Source organism: Erithacus rubecula (assembly GCF_903797595.1).
Source record: "Erithacus rubecula genome assembly, chromosome: 6".
Classification (NCBI taxonomy): domain Eukaryota; kingdom Metazoa; phylum Chordata; class Aves; order Passeriformes; family Muscicapidae; genus Erithacus; species Erithacus rubecula.
Genome location: NC_136688.1, coordinates 45,024,437 through 45,040,438, shown reverse-complemented (window position 1 = coordinate 45,040,438; position 16,002 = coordinate 45,024,437). Strand labels below are relative to the sequence as shown.

The 16,002-nt window shown below is 41.8% G+C and overlaps 2 protein-coding genes across 3 annotated transcripts in view; both read left to right on the top strand.

Annotated features, from left to right (window-relative positions):
- Positions 1-2,013, top strand: part of FBLN5 (fibulin 5) — a 43,135-nt gene extending 41,122 nt beyond the window's left edge. For both annotated transcript variants that reach the window (XM_079308353.1, XM_079308352.1), the window contains one exon: positions 1,492-2,013. In XM_079308353.1, the coding sequence (XP_079164479.1) occupies positions 1,492-1,653 (162 nt within the window). In that variant the 3' untranslated portion in view covers positions 1,654-2,013. The remainder of the gene's footprint in view (positions 1-1,491) is intronic.
- Positions 2,014-13,119: 11,106 nt separating this feature from the next.
- Positions 13,120-16,002, top strand: part of TC2N (tandem C2 domains, nuclear) — a 35,647-nt gene continuing 32,764 nt past the window's right edge. Inside the window, exon 1 of the mRNA XM_079308347.1 lies at positions 13,120-13,387. The gene's annotated coding sequence lies outside the window, so the exon portion shown is untranslated. The remainder of the gene's footprint in view (positions 13,388-16,002) is intronic.

The window sequence follows — 16,002 nt, the reverse complement described above, 5'->3', positions numbered from 1 at the left end:
CCAACCTGTTTTCCATTTGATGGACAATCAACAACTGTCACCAAAAGGCTCAATGTTTCTTGTCTGTTTTATTAAACTTTTTCATTGGAAATTGAAAAATGTGAAAACCAAAAAAGTAAGCAAAAGCCAACAATTGACTTTCTGGGTTCATTTGTTATGATTTTTTTTTTTTCACTGAGAACACACATTTTATGTAGACACTGTTAGAGAAAATGCAATTACCTGGGGTTTTAAAATTTGTTTTGCTCAGAAGATCTCTTTGTTCCCCTGTAATCTTTGCCAACCACCAACATACAGAGATTACAGGAGTGTCTGCAGAGAGTGGGGCACATCCACAAGGGACAGTGCCACTCAGGAGGCTGATTAAGTCCTGCTCTATGGCTACTGAAGGTTCCCATCCCTTGCTGACATGGGTAGTGGGATAGATTCCAGGACACATTTCTCACAGGAACCTCAGATTCCTACTGTAAGAAAAGGAAAAGGTTTCATAATCCTGAATTGACAACCAGTCCCATTACAATCACATCTCACAAAGAGCTTTCCTGTTGCAAAGTCATTACTGGTCCCATTGACCTTTTCCCCTCATCTGGGCTGACCTAGCAGATGCTGAGACCCCAGCACCCACCCCATTGCCCGAGCCCCCATTGTTCCAGAGTTCCCATTCCCTAGGCAGTGGGAGGGCATGGCTGGTGACAGGGACACTGTGCCCTTGCTGAGGCACAGGACCCAGCCTGGCACAGACCAGGCAGCATGCCAGCACCTCCTCAGGACTGTGTCAGCCTTCTCTGATCAAAGGTAACAAAAACCCAGTTTTGAGGTAAAACTGGACAGGTAAAACAGGACCCACTCTGTCTATATAAGTTCCCAATGGAAAACAAATCACAGTTAGTTTTAGCATCAGCGTCTTTGGTTTTTAAATGCACATAATCCATTGTTCTGGTTAGATACTGCAAAGGTCTGCTTCTATTTAATAAAGGACTGGTTTTCTGGAGTACCATTTCACATTCATAGCTCTCTTTGGAGACTAAGGTTTGTGCTATTAACATACACAGTATACCACAAACCCAGACCCCATTCTCATGGGAACACTTGTTCTCCAGGTTCAGTTAACAAAACCCCTTCTGGGTGTCCACTGCTTCACAGTAACACTGTTCTTTACATCAAACTACAAACAAACAAACAAAATGGTATTTTGGTTATACCTTAAATCCATGTTTTAATCTTTTTTCTTATTTGGGCAATATCAAGTGTCTATGTTCAATAGTTACTTTAATGTGCAGGGTTCCCAAAGGCTTTACAAACTGTAGAAGGCGATAGCTCACACTGAAAAGAAGCCAAATTCCGAAGTGAAACTCTGTCCCATCAAATGCAGTGGTTTCAAACAATGAAACAGAAAACACCTATTTTTGCTGCTTGAAGACAGTAGTGAGACAGTGGTTTTGAAGAGCTAGTTTTGGCAATCTCACTTGCTTTCTCTTGTTTTCTGCACAGCAAACAGGACCAATCAGTGCCACTCTGGTGATGACCCGCCCCGTGAAGGGGCCCCGCACGGTGGAGTTGGACTTGGAGATGATCACTGTCAACACCGTCATCAACTTCAGAGGGAGCTCTGTCATCCGGCTCAGGATATTCGTATCACAGTACTCCTTCTGAGCCTCCAGCCCTGGACACATCCAGCCAAAAGAGACAGTTCCTCCCCTCAGAGCTCCCTCCTCAAAAGCCAGTACCTATAGCAGCTCCAGACCAAATCACTATTTCCACAGACCCAGTGACCTGTGCTTGTCTGAGCAGGGAGGCCTCTTCATGCACAGTCCCAAACAGGATGCCAACCTCTGAAGATTCCATATGATTCTCTGTGTGGTCATGTATTTTAAGGACTCTTCTTCTCACTGTAAACACTTTTAGGGCATGAGTCTATGTGAAAGACTGTGAACCTTTGTAGCTCCAAGGCTGCTTAGCAGAAAGCACCAAAAAAACTGAGGAAAAAGCTGGCTTTTGCAATCTTGCCTTGTTAATTTTTTTTTTCATTATAAATGAAAAGCAGACAAACAAGCAGAAATAGAAACTAAAAACCCACCTATTGAAACAAGGGACCTCAGAAGTCCTAATTTGCATTCCAAATTATCACTGGAATTATCAGTCAGGCACTTTGTTTGAATTCACCCTGCATTTGTCTTAGTTTCACCTGGTTTTTCATTCTATTTTATAGTTAAAATTAATTGTAAATTCATTCCAAAAAACATGTTGTGCTATGTAATCTTTTGCTTTCTGACAAAGTGTCACATGTTTGGGTTCCTTTCTGTATTAAATCTTTCTATATAACAGAGTTCATAGAAATCTATCACTGGATGGTGTGTTTTACAACATTAAGGATTCTATGCTTATTTACACTCAAGATCTTTGACACAGGCCTCCACTGCCAGAATGGTGTCCAGCATAAGTAGGGACTTTAGAGCAGATAAGAATCAGAATCTTATTTTTCCCTTTTTTCCTGAGTGTGATAGTTGCAAACAATTTGTAATGGCCACAAGGTAGTAATACTAACTGTGTAGTTATGGCTGAAATTAATCTCCTGTTCAACAACCACTCAGGTCAGACCTGTCCACATTCCTTCAGAAAATATGCATTGTTTTTCCATTGCAATCTCTCTCCTACACTTCTAACCTGGGGGCAAGTAGCTGAAAAGGACTAGGACCAGTCTCATTCATGCTTCTACCACAAAGCAGACCAGTCTGTACCAGTACCCCAGTCTCAAACAGTGGGATCCCACAGTTTCCATGGGCATTGTCTTCTCAGGTATAACTGCTGTAACCAATAGATAGTTTCTTCTGAAATCTAATCTGAATCACCATTGTAATCTGTTGCTTTTTAGCCTACTTCCAGTAGAAATTGAGAACAGTTTATCTTCCCCTTTGCAGCAGCCTAACGTGTCTGAAGACTGTTGTCATGTCTCCTCTCAGACTGTTCTTCTCTAGTCTAAACAAACCCCATTCTTTTGTTCTTTCCTCATACATCACATTTTCTGGACCTTTGATCATTCTTGTTGCTCTCATCTGGATTCTCTCCAGTTGGTTCACATCTTTTTTGAAGCGCAGTGCCCAAAACTGTAAAAAGTATTCCAGCTGAGGCCTCTCAGTGCTAAGTTAAATCTATATATATGTTGAATAGTTTGAAAAAGACTTTAAAATTGTATAGTTGGAAGCTATAATGCATGTTGAAGACACTGGCACTTTGGTCTTTTTTAAATAGAGATGAGTGTTTATACGCCTTGTTCTTAAATTTATCTGAAGCAAGCTCTTTTGCTTTGGTTTTTCCTTACTGGCTTATTGGCTCTCCAGCATTGCTAGGACAGGAAGGATAACCTTTGCTTTGTCTTTTGAGAAATGGAAGTGCTCAGTGCTACTTGGGAGAAGGAGTTCACAAAGATTATAATGCGGACAACTAGGAGCAGAGTAGCAATGTGAGGTCTTCATTAAAGTGGAGTATTACATGGGAGAATAAAGACTTGGAAAGTTATTACAACACGGAGTGCATGACACAATCAGAAAACTGACTCTTGTTCCTAGCAAGCTTTGTGAATTGGTAGAGACTCTGCTCTTTTTCCTTGTACTCAGCTTGAAGGAAGCCCTGATGCTCTCAGCAATGCAACACTGAGTTTAGCAGCTTCTGTTTCTTAATGGTTTAAAGGTTCTGCTACAACATCCCAGGATGCTGTGGCTCAAAGCTCTGTCCTTCATTGTAAAAACAAAAAGTCTGGAGGCTGACTCCAGGGTTTAGTGAGCCAAGCTGAAGGCAGAAAGCCAATGAGTTTTATGAGCAGTCGACTTGGAGGAGATAAATGCAGAGGAAATGGGCAGAGAAATATCAGAAACAAGAATTTGTTTCCTGAGTGTATCATGGCTCATCAAGTACCACAGTCTTGGAGGGAAAAATAGAGATGATCAGGAAAGATGCTAATTTATGACTATGGGACTAAAAGTGCTCCTATGCCAGATTATGAAAATAAAACATGGGAAACCTGCAGGCTCTGGTGGACCAGAGAGCAGCTGAGGGGCAGGCAGGGTCTTGCACTGAAGATGTCCAACTCTTAAAATGCTGACAGTTTTCCCAGTGTTTAAAATCCCCTCTTCCTCTCTTTGTATGCCCCTATGTTATGTCTTCTTTATGCCCATTTGAGGAGTCCTGTCTTCCTGCCACCACATCACTTCCTGGAGTGATGTTTAGACCCTGCTAGACATCAGACAGTTTGTCATTTCTGGCCTGTGCTCCCCTGGCCCCCACATACCAACCCAATTTAACCCTAATTTAGAAACATCAAAACCCAGAGGAATTCCATAACAAAACACTCTGTTAAAAGAGTAGAGCTTGAGTGCTTGGTTTTAGCAGGGTCCAGCAAGTACTCATAAAACAATATTGCACTTTCTATATAAACATTCTGCGCCTTAAAAAAAAAAAGTGAAAAGTCTGGAAACAAAGGAATTCAGCCACTTCTCAACCGCCATAACATCTTTCATCACTCACTATCACTCCAGCCAACTTAAACTTTGCCAAAATATATGCCAATCTCAAAATAATAAATTACTAGCAGTTTATAACATCTAAACTCTCTGTTTCCTAGTCAGGGGTCTGTTTTCAATAGATCATTGCAGACTTGAATATTACAGCAATTCTCACCAAATAAAAAAAGAGGACTATGCATGTCAGGTTTTTTACAACATGAAAGTTAAAAATGTAAACTCACAACTGCTGCATATATTCATGCACTTCTTTGAGGCCAGGACAGACAGAAATTTGAAGCCAAAAGCAGACAGAATTCCAGGTCTGCTCTTTATTCTAAACCACTAAGATGAAGAATTTTGCCCTGTGGTTACTGTTCAGTATTTTGACCAGCACCAGCATAGGCACAGACCCTGCTCTGGGTGTGTGTGGCTTCCCTCTGGCTCTGCTTGCTCAGGCTGGCAGGGCTGATCCCTTGCCAAGCAGGGAAGGGACAGCTCTTTGCCTCTCCTGCCTGTCAGCTGTCATATCTGTTTGATATGCAGAAAAACTGCCCTGCACTATATGTTTGTACAGCACTTATTGCAAGTGTTGTAATTAGAATAAAGGTAAAAGAAAGCAGATATGGCAGCAATCTTTGATACATATCACAATGATTGGGAAGGAGAAGAATATTAGAATATTTATATTCTGATAAATGGACAAATTGGTTCTTGCTAGTTGGGTTAGGTGCCAGAAGGACCAGCCTATCATCCAGCTTATTTGACTTGGAGATATATTTAGGGAATTAACTTTTTTGACATAAACAACAAAATGTTATTTCACCCAAGAGTTTCCTGGATCCCACAGAACTGCTTTTCAACTGATGATTTTCTCTGACTACAATAACTTTGTTAAAAATAACTTCTTTTGAGAACCTGGTCACCCACCATCACTGAGTGTAATGTCCAGGGCCATTCATACAAGCTCTCTCTTCTTCAGCTGGGGGCTTGTATTCATATTTACTTTTTTTAATTAGCCTTCAGAAAATCCATCTTTTATTGTCTCATAAACATGGTTTCAGCATCAGCAGAACTTGCATAATAATTTTTCTCTGTCTAGAGTTGGCAAAACAATACAACCAGTACAATTTGTGATCATGCAAGTTCTCCAGTCTGGCTTATTCACAGAATGTGCTACTGAATATCTTCCACAGCAGGTAGCTCTGTTAGAGCACAATGAAAATGTCATAACATAAAGATGCTGAAAAAAAAGGAATAAAAGTATGCCCTAATGTTATTCATGCCTGACAGGCATTATTGTCAAAATAAATTTTTATCCTGGATGGACAAAACCCTCAGCTGGTGTTAATCTGCATGATGGAGCTTTTCAATGAAAAGATAACAAGTGTCCTTGGAATCTTCCTTGTGCATGTGTAATGCACTGCATACCTATCTGTATGCAAGAGAATTTACAGAAGCTACAGAAGTGCTTGTGTTGCTCTGCATTGGGAAGTCAAACAGCTGTAAGACAGCATGGCACAAGCAAATTCTGTTTCCTCATCTGACACAAGCCCAGACAAGTGGTTTACACCCCTTACATTTTATTGTTTTAAGTCTTTGAACCAATTTTGAATAGCTCAACCCCAAAGCAAGTGCCATGCATGAAGACTGAGGATGATGGCCTTAACTAGACTTTTGGAGATTCTGCAGGAAGCCTGCCTCAGAAAGGTGATGTGCTGAAGGGAGTGTAATGGTCCAGAGGTTTTTGTGTGGGATGTCAGTGATAGCTGCCTGCTACCTGCACCTGCCCCTTTCCTCACCTGCTTCAGTGCAGAGTGTAACTGAAGTTTTTAACTGTGTACATCAGCTGTGGAAATCTCACCTATTCCCATTCTTAGCTCAGACTTCTGAGATTCCTCTAGTGGTTTGCAAACTGATCCCTCTGGGCAGCTCAACTAATACTGGTGAAGCCACAGGAGGGGGAGTTTGGGTACAACTTTTACACCAGGAAGTAAATAATGATGCAGTAAGCTCAGTGTAAGAATTGAGGAATGTATCTGAGTAACAAAGGGATCTACAGGAAGCACAGCAATGAAGAGCTCCTGAAATATTCAATTCCCTTTCCCATATCCCAGAGGTCACTCTTTTTCCCTTTGTGGTTTGTCCTGGACAAATGATCTCATTATGGTCACGCTGAGTGCATAAGCACATGCTGAGTGAACTCCCCTTCTTCTCTGGCACTATATAACCCTTGCTTTTTGGAGATCAGTTGTAGGCTATTTGTCTTTTTTAGGGCCTGACTGACCTCAATTGCTCCTCTCATATCCAGGGCAGATCAATTATTTCACCATCGTGTTCTTCTGCAACCATCACCTGTGCAAGTTTTTAATGCATTTCACTGAAGATGCAGGCACTGCCAAATTCTAGGCACTCTCACAGCAAAGCATTAGTTGTGAATGGCTGAAGGGATTGCCCAGCCTGCTGGTAGAGCCTGGCTTCATGAATAGGATTTTTAAACCCCCACAACTCCTCAGTTTTGAAGGTGAAACATGCTCTTCTAGGTCCCAGTTTTTCTGGAAATGGCATCTGTTATTGTGTTGGCTTGATAGTCTCAAGGCTTTTTAAGAAGTCTGATAAGGACATGCTCATGCAGTACACCCTTAGGCTTTACAAACCTTGGATGAGGTTTCTCCAATTTGCAAAGAGTATGTGGCCCAAAGTCAGAGAGAGTTCAATGTGATTATCACTATGCTAAAATCAGTGATCACTAAACACCTTACCTCTGGTCTTGATTAACCCAGTTTTATTTTAAGTCTCAAATCTCAGTGTCAGTGTATAAATGTAAGCAGATATGTATTATTTTTAGAGTAGAGCTGAAAGCTTTTTTCCTGTAAATAAATAATAGCATGATTGCAGTATCTCTTTCTTTGTGGGCACCATCTTTGGGTTCTTTGAGATTTCCTGAGATAACCTTAAACATTTCAAGATTTCTTCTGGTATTTCAAGACATTCATTGATGTGTTTCCATGAGTGGTTACTGATTCCTGCTCTTCAAAGGCCAGCCCAGGTACTAGATTCTATTTTGTTAAAACATGAAGCTACACCCAAATCTCTGCATAGTCACATCATTCACTGGAATTGTTCCTCTCTGTAACCTATGAGGGATTATGTTGACATCCTCGAGATTCTGCAGTGTTCCATGAATGTGCTTGTCCAGACTGGGACCTTAGTCTGGAGATTGTTCATCAGCAACTTTCTGCACATGTTCTCCAACTAACATGTGAAACCATAGCTACAAAGGCTAGTTTTTGACAAAAATCTTCAAAGCATGGTGTTTCTTGGCTGCCTACACATAATGCAAACACAATTCAAAAATCCAGGACCAGAGTTCCGCAGTCTTCATGAGAAATTCCTGTTTTTCAGAAACATTTTGGTCAGGAAACTTGCTTTGTAGATTATGTCAAATGCAAACAAGAAGGAAGAAGGCCTGCCAAGATTACATAGATTTTTTATAAAAATCAGTATCCCCAAGAATACTGGAATATAATTCATAATTTAAAAATATTCCTTATGACCCTGACATCTGATACAATTCAAGTAGGGCAGGGGGACAGAAAAACTGACTGCTTCCAAAATAACAGCACCTGCCTGACAGAGATCCCTGGGCTCCTACAGTGACCAGAAGCACCTGCTAGCCCAAATCTACACACCAGGTCAGTGAGGAAGAAACAAAGCTCATAGAGACACAGAGATGAAGGAGAGGTCATTTCACTGGCTTCTGGATGATATCAAGTGGAGATTTACATCATAATGTCTATAAAAATTTTCACTGCATTTATACATCTGTATAAATGGAAAATGGAAGATTACCAAAATCAAAAGGATCAAGCTGTTACCTGCCAACATATATTACATGCAGGAAGATTTAGTGTATCCCTCTGCCTTTCCTCAGGGTTGTGCTCACTGAATTTCCCAGTCTGATTTGGTGGGAGTTAACAATGGTGTAAAGTGACAGCAGCTGGTTCACAGCAGTGTAGTCATACCCATGGATGCAAGAGAATTAGAGAGGGATACAATTATAATTGAACCAGAAAGTTAATAAAAAAGAGCTTGCTGATTAGTTAACCTTCAATTCTTTGGTTATGATGTCATTGACATGGACAAAAACATTCAATCAGAAACACAAAAATATTAAAAAGGAGATTATCTCCTTAGAAAGATAAGTGCCCATGAAGCCTATTTATAGCTCTGAAATTAAAACATCCCAGACAACATCTGTAAAAGGAAGAATTCACTCCTTGACCTCTAACATCCTTGTCTCCCACAGCAGGATTAAGCACAGTTGATCCTTATCAGGACTCAGACACAATGGCTGTTTGATGGTCGAGCCAAGAAAGAGGCAGGCATGGCCAGAAGCAAGGGGGAGACACACCAAGATAATGTAAAATTCCTGAAGAATGCTCTCAGTGTGCAGGATCTTTGAGACAGATCTCTCTTGCTGTACCATGTATTTTAGCTCTGCTTGGGAAATAGTAACAGTCACTTCAATAAAAAAGGGGGCAGGGGAGCACTGTAGCATTCATGTTTTTGAACACAGAATCAGTTGTCAAAAAAATGATGCCCTGGCAAATCTGTCACCTAATGAGATGCACTGGATACCAGAAACCTCTAAGTACAATTTTAGGTGTAGCACATTTAGTACCACCTTACACCAAGAGTTCATCCTGCAGCCAGTACAGGTGGAAGGAGGAGGACTCACTGCCCAGCTCAGAGGATGCTCCTTGTGAAACAGTTCCCTAACTCATACTTGCAGCCTGCCTGGATTAATAAATATACTATGTTTGAAGTCTTCCTTTCTTTTTTTTTTTCTTTTTGTTGTTGTTGTCGTTTATTTGTTTTGTTTTGTTTTGTTTTGTTTTGGGTTTGCTTTGTTTTGGGTTTGCTTTGTTTTGGTTTGGGTTTTTTTGTTGGTTGGTTGGTTTTGTTAATAATAATTTTGTACTGTGATTTTAAAAGGATAGTTTCAATGTCCCTCATCCTGTCCATTTAGCTTATACTCAATACTTCATTTCTAGCAGAAAATGAGCTTTTAAGTGTTGCATTGTTCTACAGCTCGTGAACAATTTGCATTGAATACACCAATAGGGACTATTTTAAAGGGTTTTTAAAAATAAATATGTTGCTAACAAAATTTATAATTGAATTCTAGTTTATTTTGATCATTAACTGGTTTAGTGGGTGTTTTTACAAGATCACTGCAAGTATGCATGACAGAATTATGTAACCTGTTTGGGAAGCAAGGTGAATGAGGATCAGTGATACTGGTATACCTACTGGCCATAAACACTAGTAACACACAGGCAGTAGTAGAGAAAACTTCAAAGCAAAATACAATTAATTTTCCAGAGGCTAATTTTCTTTCACAGTTTTTATGTTGTCAGTTGCCCATTTTTGGAGATACATGTGTATATTTTACCTCCATTTCCTGGTGGGGTTTTGTGTGATAAAGCTCAAGTCAATGTTTTGTGTAATACTACTTTATCTGTACTAGGAGCTTGACGTATGTGAGGCATTTCTTTCCCCTGCAATTTCACTGAAGGATGGAATAGGTCACTGCTGCTGAGGGTGGGGGTGGCTCCCTTGCCCAGCTCCCCCTCAAGCACCAGCCATGCTTTATCCAGAGGGTGAACAGGAGGGTGTACAGGCTGCATGCCTTGGAAGTGTTCCCAGAGAATCCCAGGAGATGAGTTCCCCTCCCAGCCTGACATGGTGCCATACATGGTCCCAGCTGTCCAGCCAGTGAAGGCAGGGGTTTGTACAGTGACTGGGAAGCTCTGGCCAGAATTTGGTTTCCAACTGGCAGAATAAACTTGTCTCCATAACAAGTAGTGTTAATATAAGATAATTTAGACTGAACTGGTTTCCTCATATATAAATCATTAACCAGTGGCTAGTTCTCATCCCACCTGCACTACGTATCTTATGACTTCAGTACAACAAAGGCTTTTCTACCCACATGACACTCAATGACCCATACCTAATGAGGCTTGAGTTTGCTGGTTGGGTTTGTGTTTTGCAGGTGGAATGTTCTTATTTCAGCAATTTGCAAGGACAGCCAGAACTGGCTCTGGTTTGCTTTGTGGAAAGTGAAGGAACTTATGTCACACCGTTGCTGTCTCACCTTCTTATCACTCAAATAATTTGCTGCAAAGTGAGGTAGGTAGTACGCCAGTCACTGGGCTTGTGATGATTTACAAGGCACTCAGAAAGCTGATATGCACTCAAAGTGCTGCTGCTCATTTCCAGTACCATGAGGACGCCTCATTTCCCTTCAGTACCCTGCAAACTCGTTAATTCTGAATCACATGCTCACTGAAATGAGTGCACATGCAAACTGAAAGAGGAGAGGCCAAGTGCAGGAATGCTGAGCTGCAAAGTTTCTTTTCAAGAGAAGAAAACAACTCTCTAGAACTACTCAAAGAAAATGAGAAACTAGGTGTGACCCTTGATCAAAGATTTAAGGTTGTGCAGTCCTCTCTGGGATGCCCTTGTTGAATGGCCTGATGAGTGAAGGTAACAAGGGGCTGGTTTTCCATTGAATGTGGTAGAGAATGGACACTTCACAAAACACAGCTGCTCTGACTTTGCTGTTGATGTACAGCTGAAGTAGCCCAATATGGGGTTTCCACACCTGAGCCACTTTATCCTTCTCTCTCTATTTGTTTAGAATTTGCTTTTGAGATTGTTATTACACATTCTGCCATGTGTGTCTGACATGGGGTTGCACATGGGACTGAATAGTGTGATTCCCCTCCCCTTTACTGCTCTTTTCTATGCAAGAGCAATCTGTTCAGACAGTGTCCTCCCAGCCAAGCTCTGTGGATAAGGAAATGGTCTCTCCAAAGCTGACTCACAAATGTGGGCAAACCTGAAGTAGGTTGTACTTAATCTTCTGTCAGTGCTATCCAGCCAGCTGGTAAAGGACACTGCACTGCTGGACAGATGGAGTTTTGCTGGGCTATAAAACTGACACCCTGCAGGGATTTAACCTGCTGCACTTCCTTAAGGGTAAGCTATGAATTGTATTTCCTTGAGAAGTCCCATGGGCTCTATTCTGTGTACCAGAACTCCTGCTTTCTCCTCCCTCTCTGTTTTTGGTGGCACCAGTTCCTCCTCAGGCCTGCAAGTACTGCTGAATGTTGTTAAACTGTCCTCAGTGTCAGCCTGCACATAACCAAACCAGTGATGGAAAAAATGAGCCTACATGTTTTTTCCAGGAAGTCAGGCAGCATTCCCTGTCTCATACAGGTGAGCACTTTCTCACGCCAGTAACTCATTGGGACAGCAAGTGTGATCTCAGCTCTTTCACAATGGTGTTTATAGTCTGTGCCACTGTTTGTAAGGACTGTTCTGAATGGCAGCTGGTTGCTGATCTTTTACAGCACTTCTACCTCCTGTTTTCACTCTGTCTAGCCTGTTTTATTCCTCCTCTCTTGGGCTCTGGCACAGTTCAGTTACCGTGCCATTCCAAAATCATCATCAAGGCCCTCTAAAATCCAGTATTGAAACACTCCCTCCATCTACCTGCTAATGAGTGCCCTTGTCACTCATGGGACCACCATGTCAATTTAAGCAAAGGAACAGCCACAGCTTTGGCTGAGAAGTGTTTGGTTAGGTTTTCTAAGATCTTGAAAAACTAATTTGATAAATCCTTGCTTGCTTGTATGACTGCACCTTCTGTCTTCTACCACACTTTTCATTATACTTGGATACAAATGCATGTGGTTTTAATGTGAAGTTAAATCCTGGAGCTGAAAAAAATAATTAACCCTTCACCCTTTAATTCCTTGCTATCATACAATCTAGTCTTTATAGAACTAAGAGTTAAAGCAATAGTGACAACTGAAGATACTTGAGGCACGTGGGTATTTGCTCACCAGGGAAAGCCAGCCTTGATCACATATATATATATGTATATATATATATATATATATATATATATATATATATATATAAATAAAAACTTCTGGGCTTGGGGAGTGCAGGTAAATAGAGGAGCAAAGATACTGTGTCCCAAAAACAAATATTTGTACCTACAGTTACTGGTGCTGACTCAGGATTCTTGAAAATTATCTCTCAAGAAAATACTGCAAAGAACAAATAACCTGCAGTTTCCAATTGTTAAACTTTCTGGTAAAACACTGGTTTGTGACACCTGCACCCATCCACTCAGATGATTGAGATGTATCAAGATGTAGCCCATTTCAGTCTGTTTGGCACAGCAGTCTCTCAAGGGCTGTATGTTCTCTCCTCTCTGAATATTTATGTAACCAAACAGAGGTTAAACATGCAAATCCTCAGCTTTGTGGTGAAGTGTGCATCCTTACTCTGCCCTACAACCCCTAGTGATACCAGCAAGGGTTGTGTCTATAGCACATTTGCCTCCCCGTGGCTCTGGGTACCAGGCTGAGGAGCACCAGTCCTGCACAGGAAAGGCTGGGAACGTGGGCAGCAGATTGGTTTTCCCTTATTTCTTGAACCTTAGGAGTGCTGTTTTCTGATGTGCTTGCTGGGAATACAGAAAAACAACCTGCAGCTGGGTTAAAGTGTTAAATTAGGGTAGAGCAGACTGCTAACTTCTGTTTCTAGTTATGTAATTTCTTAAATGGCTTTAAGTACCTTAACTTACCCAGAGGGATGGGCTCGAAGCTGCAGTTTGGAGGTTAGTGTGTGTTCTTCTTTTGAACCAAGCAATTTTTGATGGAAGAGCAGCATTCCAGCTTCTGTGAGCAACCAGCCACTGGCCCCCATGGATTTTCTTCCCAGCTCCCTCGCTTCAGTGGGGCCAGGAGCTTTTAAACTGCAGTGATTTCTACAATGGCTTTTTGTCATCACCCCATTCCAGTAAGGTAAATGAAGTTTGCTTTCACTTGAAAATAGAAGAAAAGAAAAAGGTTTTTTTACAACTGGAAACAGTAAATTATTTTTGTGCTTTTGGCCCTTTTTCTTGATTCCCTTTCAGAAAGGATCTTTTGTGTGCTGCCCTTGCTCTGTGTGCTGGTGACACCTGGCTGGCCTCTTCTTCCTGGGGACAGGAACATCTGCTCATCCTCAGGCAGGCCTGTGTCTGCTTTTGGGAGACAGGCCAGCCTGAGCAGGCTCTAGAGAGATGATGGTGTGAAAATACAGGGCAGGCAGCAGCCCTGGTCCCAAAAAGAGAAAGGGGAGGAAAGGGCCCAGGCAGGTGTTTGCCCTTTGCTTGGCCAGTCAGGGAGCCAGGCACTGAGCCAGCTGGGAGGACAGGGAGAGCTGCCTCCATCCCCTCTTCCCCACTGAAAGAGACATTTCTGGGCAGTATCACAAGCAAGTGGGACTCTAACAGTGTTTGGGGAGACACCCCAGAAGTGCCCCATGGGGTGGCATGATCCCATCCTACTGGGAGAGCAAATCCCTGGGAGACTGGGCTTCCCAAACAGCCCAGGGAGCCCTGCCCAGGTGGGAAAGGGCTGTGAGGTTTTCACTGGCATGGGAAGAGAGGCTAAAGTGGAGTGCCAGTCTCACTGCCCCCAGCCCCAGGAAGGTGTCTGATGCCTGGGCTGGGGATCTGCCCAGCTCACTGCCTGGGGGCACAGGGGTGGCCTGGCTTCCCCACAGCTTCCCTTCAGCTCCTGAGGCTCCCTGCCAATTCCCTCCTCACTGCCTTCACAGAGCAGGGCTGTACAAAAACACAGATGTACATTTAAGCCATTGCCTGCATTTGGGCTTCTCCCTTCAGTCCATTTCTAGCTGCAGCTTTTAAGCCCCACAGATTTTCACTGCTAACTGCTCACAGCTAGCATTCCTTGATGTGCTTTTACATCAGAAATAGTTCTGTAACATCTAGTATGTCTCTGGCTTGTAAAATACAATCATTTCTTACTAGGTTACACTAATATTTCGTAATTCATTCTTAATATTATTCTTCAATAAAGCTCTGCACAAACAATCTATCCCACAGGAGGAACTTCTGCCAGATCCCAGATGTCAAACACATTTTCTTCAAATACTGGAGTTCGTGACCTTTTATGTTTGTTAATGTGACGCCATGGAAATTATTTATAATAAATAAGCATATTTCAGAGTCAGGTGTTCCATGAGCCATTTTTCAGTGACACAACAGCCTTTCCTGAAACAGGTCTTTCCTGTTTTGCTGTAGGGTTTTTTTCCCCCTAACAATGAAGGTTTAGGAACAATTTGAAATCTTGTTATTGAACCAAGTCCAACTACTGCACTGAAAGGTAGATAGGAAATTTTAAGATAACTCATCTTTCATATCTTTCCTGTAATCAGCAGCAGATAAGGTTCTAACTTTCTCTTTTATCCTGAACCCTGAAAAATACAATTTTTAGACTGTATAAATAAGTTGTCTTACAGCATCAAATTAAAGAGGAAACTACTGGAATTGTTTGGATCTAAATGATGCATTTGATATGTCAACAGATTTTTGATGTAGCAAGCTCATTTTAAAGCTGGGCTAGAATCACCTACCCACATTGTTCCAGGTATAAGACCTCTAGAAAATATCTGAAGGTGTCAATATGTTGATAAATTTAGTCTTATCTTTCTGCAGTAGATATGACAATGTTCTCCCAAACCTGTGCCACATTAAGAGCATCTGGCTCTTAATGAAGTCAGGTGAGAAAAGGATATGATCAGTAAACACTGCAAGGAGCATGCCTTGGCTCAGTTACATCAATGACACATAGTGATTTATAGCACCTCCTGAGCTTATTGGAGTCATCATCCTGGACTGCTGGACACTAGCAGCAGCAACAAATGTCTCCTGAGGAGGAAACTGAACCATTTGCTCCTGCACCACAGTTACTCCTGTTCACCACTCTGGGCTGGAGCTGATGGCCTGTCAGAGCAGCACCCTCATGCCTCAGTGATTATCCACCCTGGAACCTTTCCTTGCCTTTGGGCAGTTTGGCTGTGTAGGGCAGAAGCAGCTGCTGCAGCTCACACAGATTTGGGACTGGCTGTGGAGAGACAGGACCAAAGTGTTCTGCTGCATGAAGGATGAGCCCACCTTGGATTTGTTATCAGAATGTATTAATAATGTGTGTGTGCAAAGAAAATCTCCCTTACAGCATAAAGCAAAACTTAGCAAGCCAGAAACTCTGTTTTCAAATTCACAGTACATCAAAACTGAATGAGATAAAGAGAGTGTCTAATTTGAACAGCAGAGTATCTCCATGTAATTGTTTGTCTAGGCATTGTAGCAATATTTTCAAATAGAATGGACATTGTGCAATAAAGCTCTGTCCTGCAGCTCTGTAGGAGGAGACAACTGGCTGCAATCTCAGATGGTGGACAGAATTACAACAGGTAATGTCAAGAAAGTGTGATGTTAAACCTGCATTTGATAAAAGGAGAAAATAAAAAATAATAGTCACGGACTGAATTATAGCAGCTTTCTGTAATGAAGTGTGTGGACCCCACCCAGCATCTGTGGCAGAGGAGGGAAGGTGTCAGCTAAACCCAA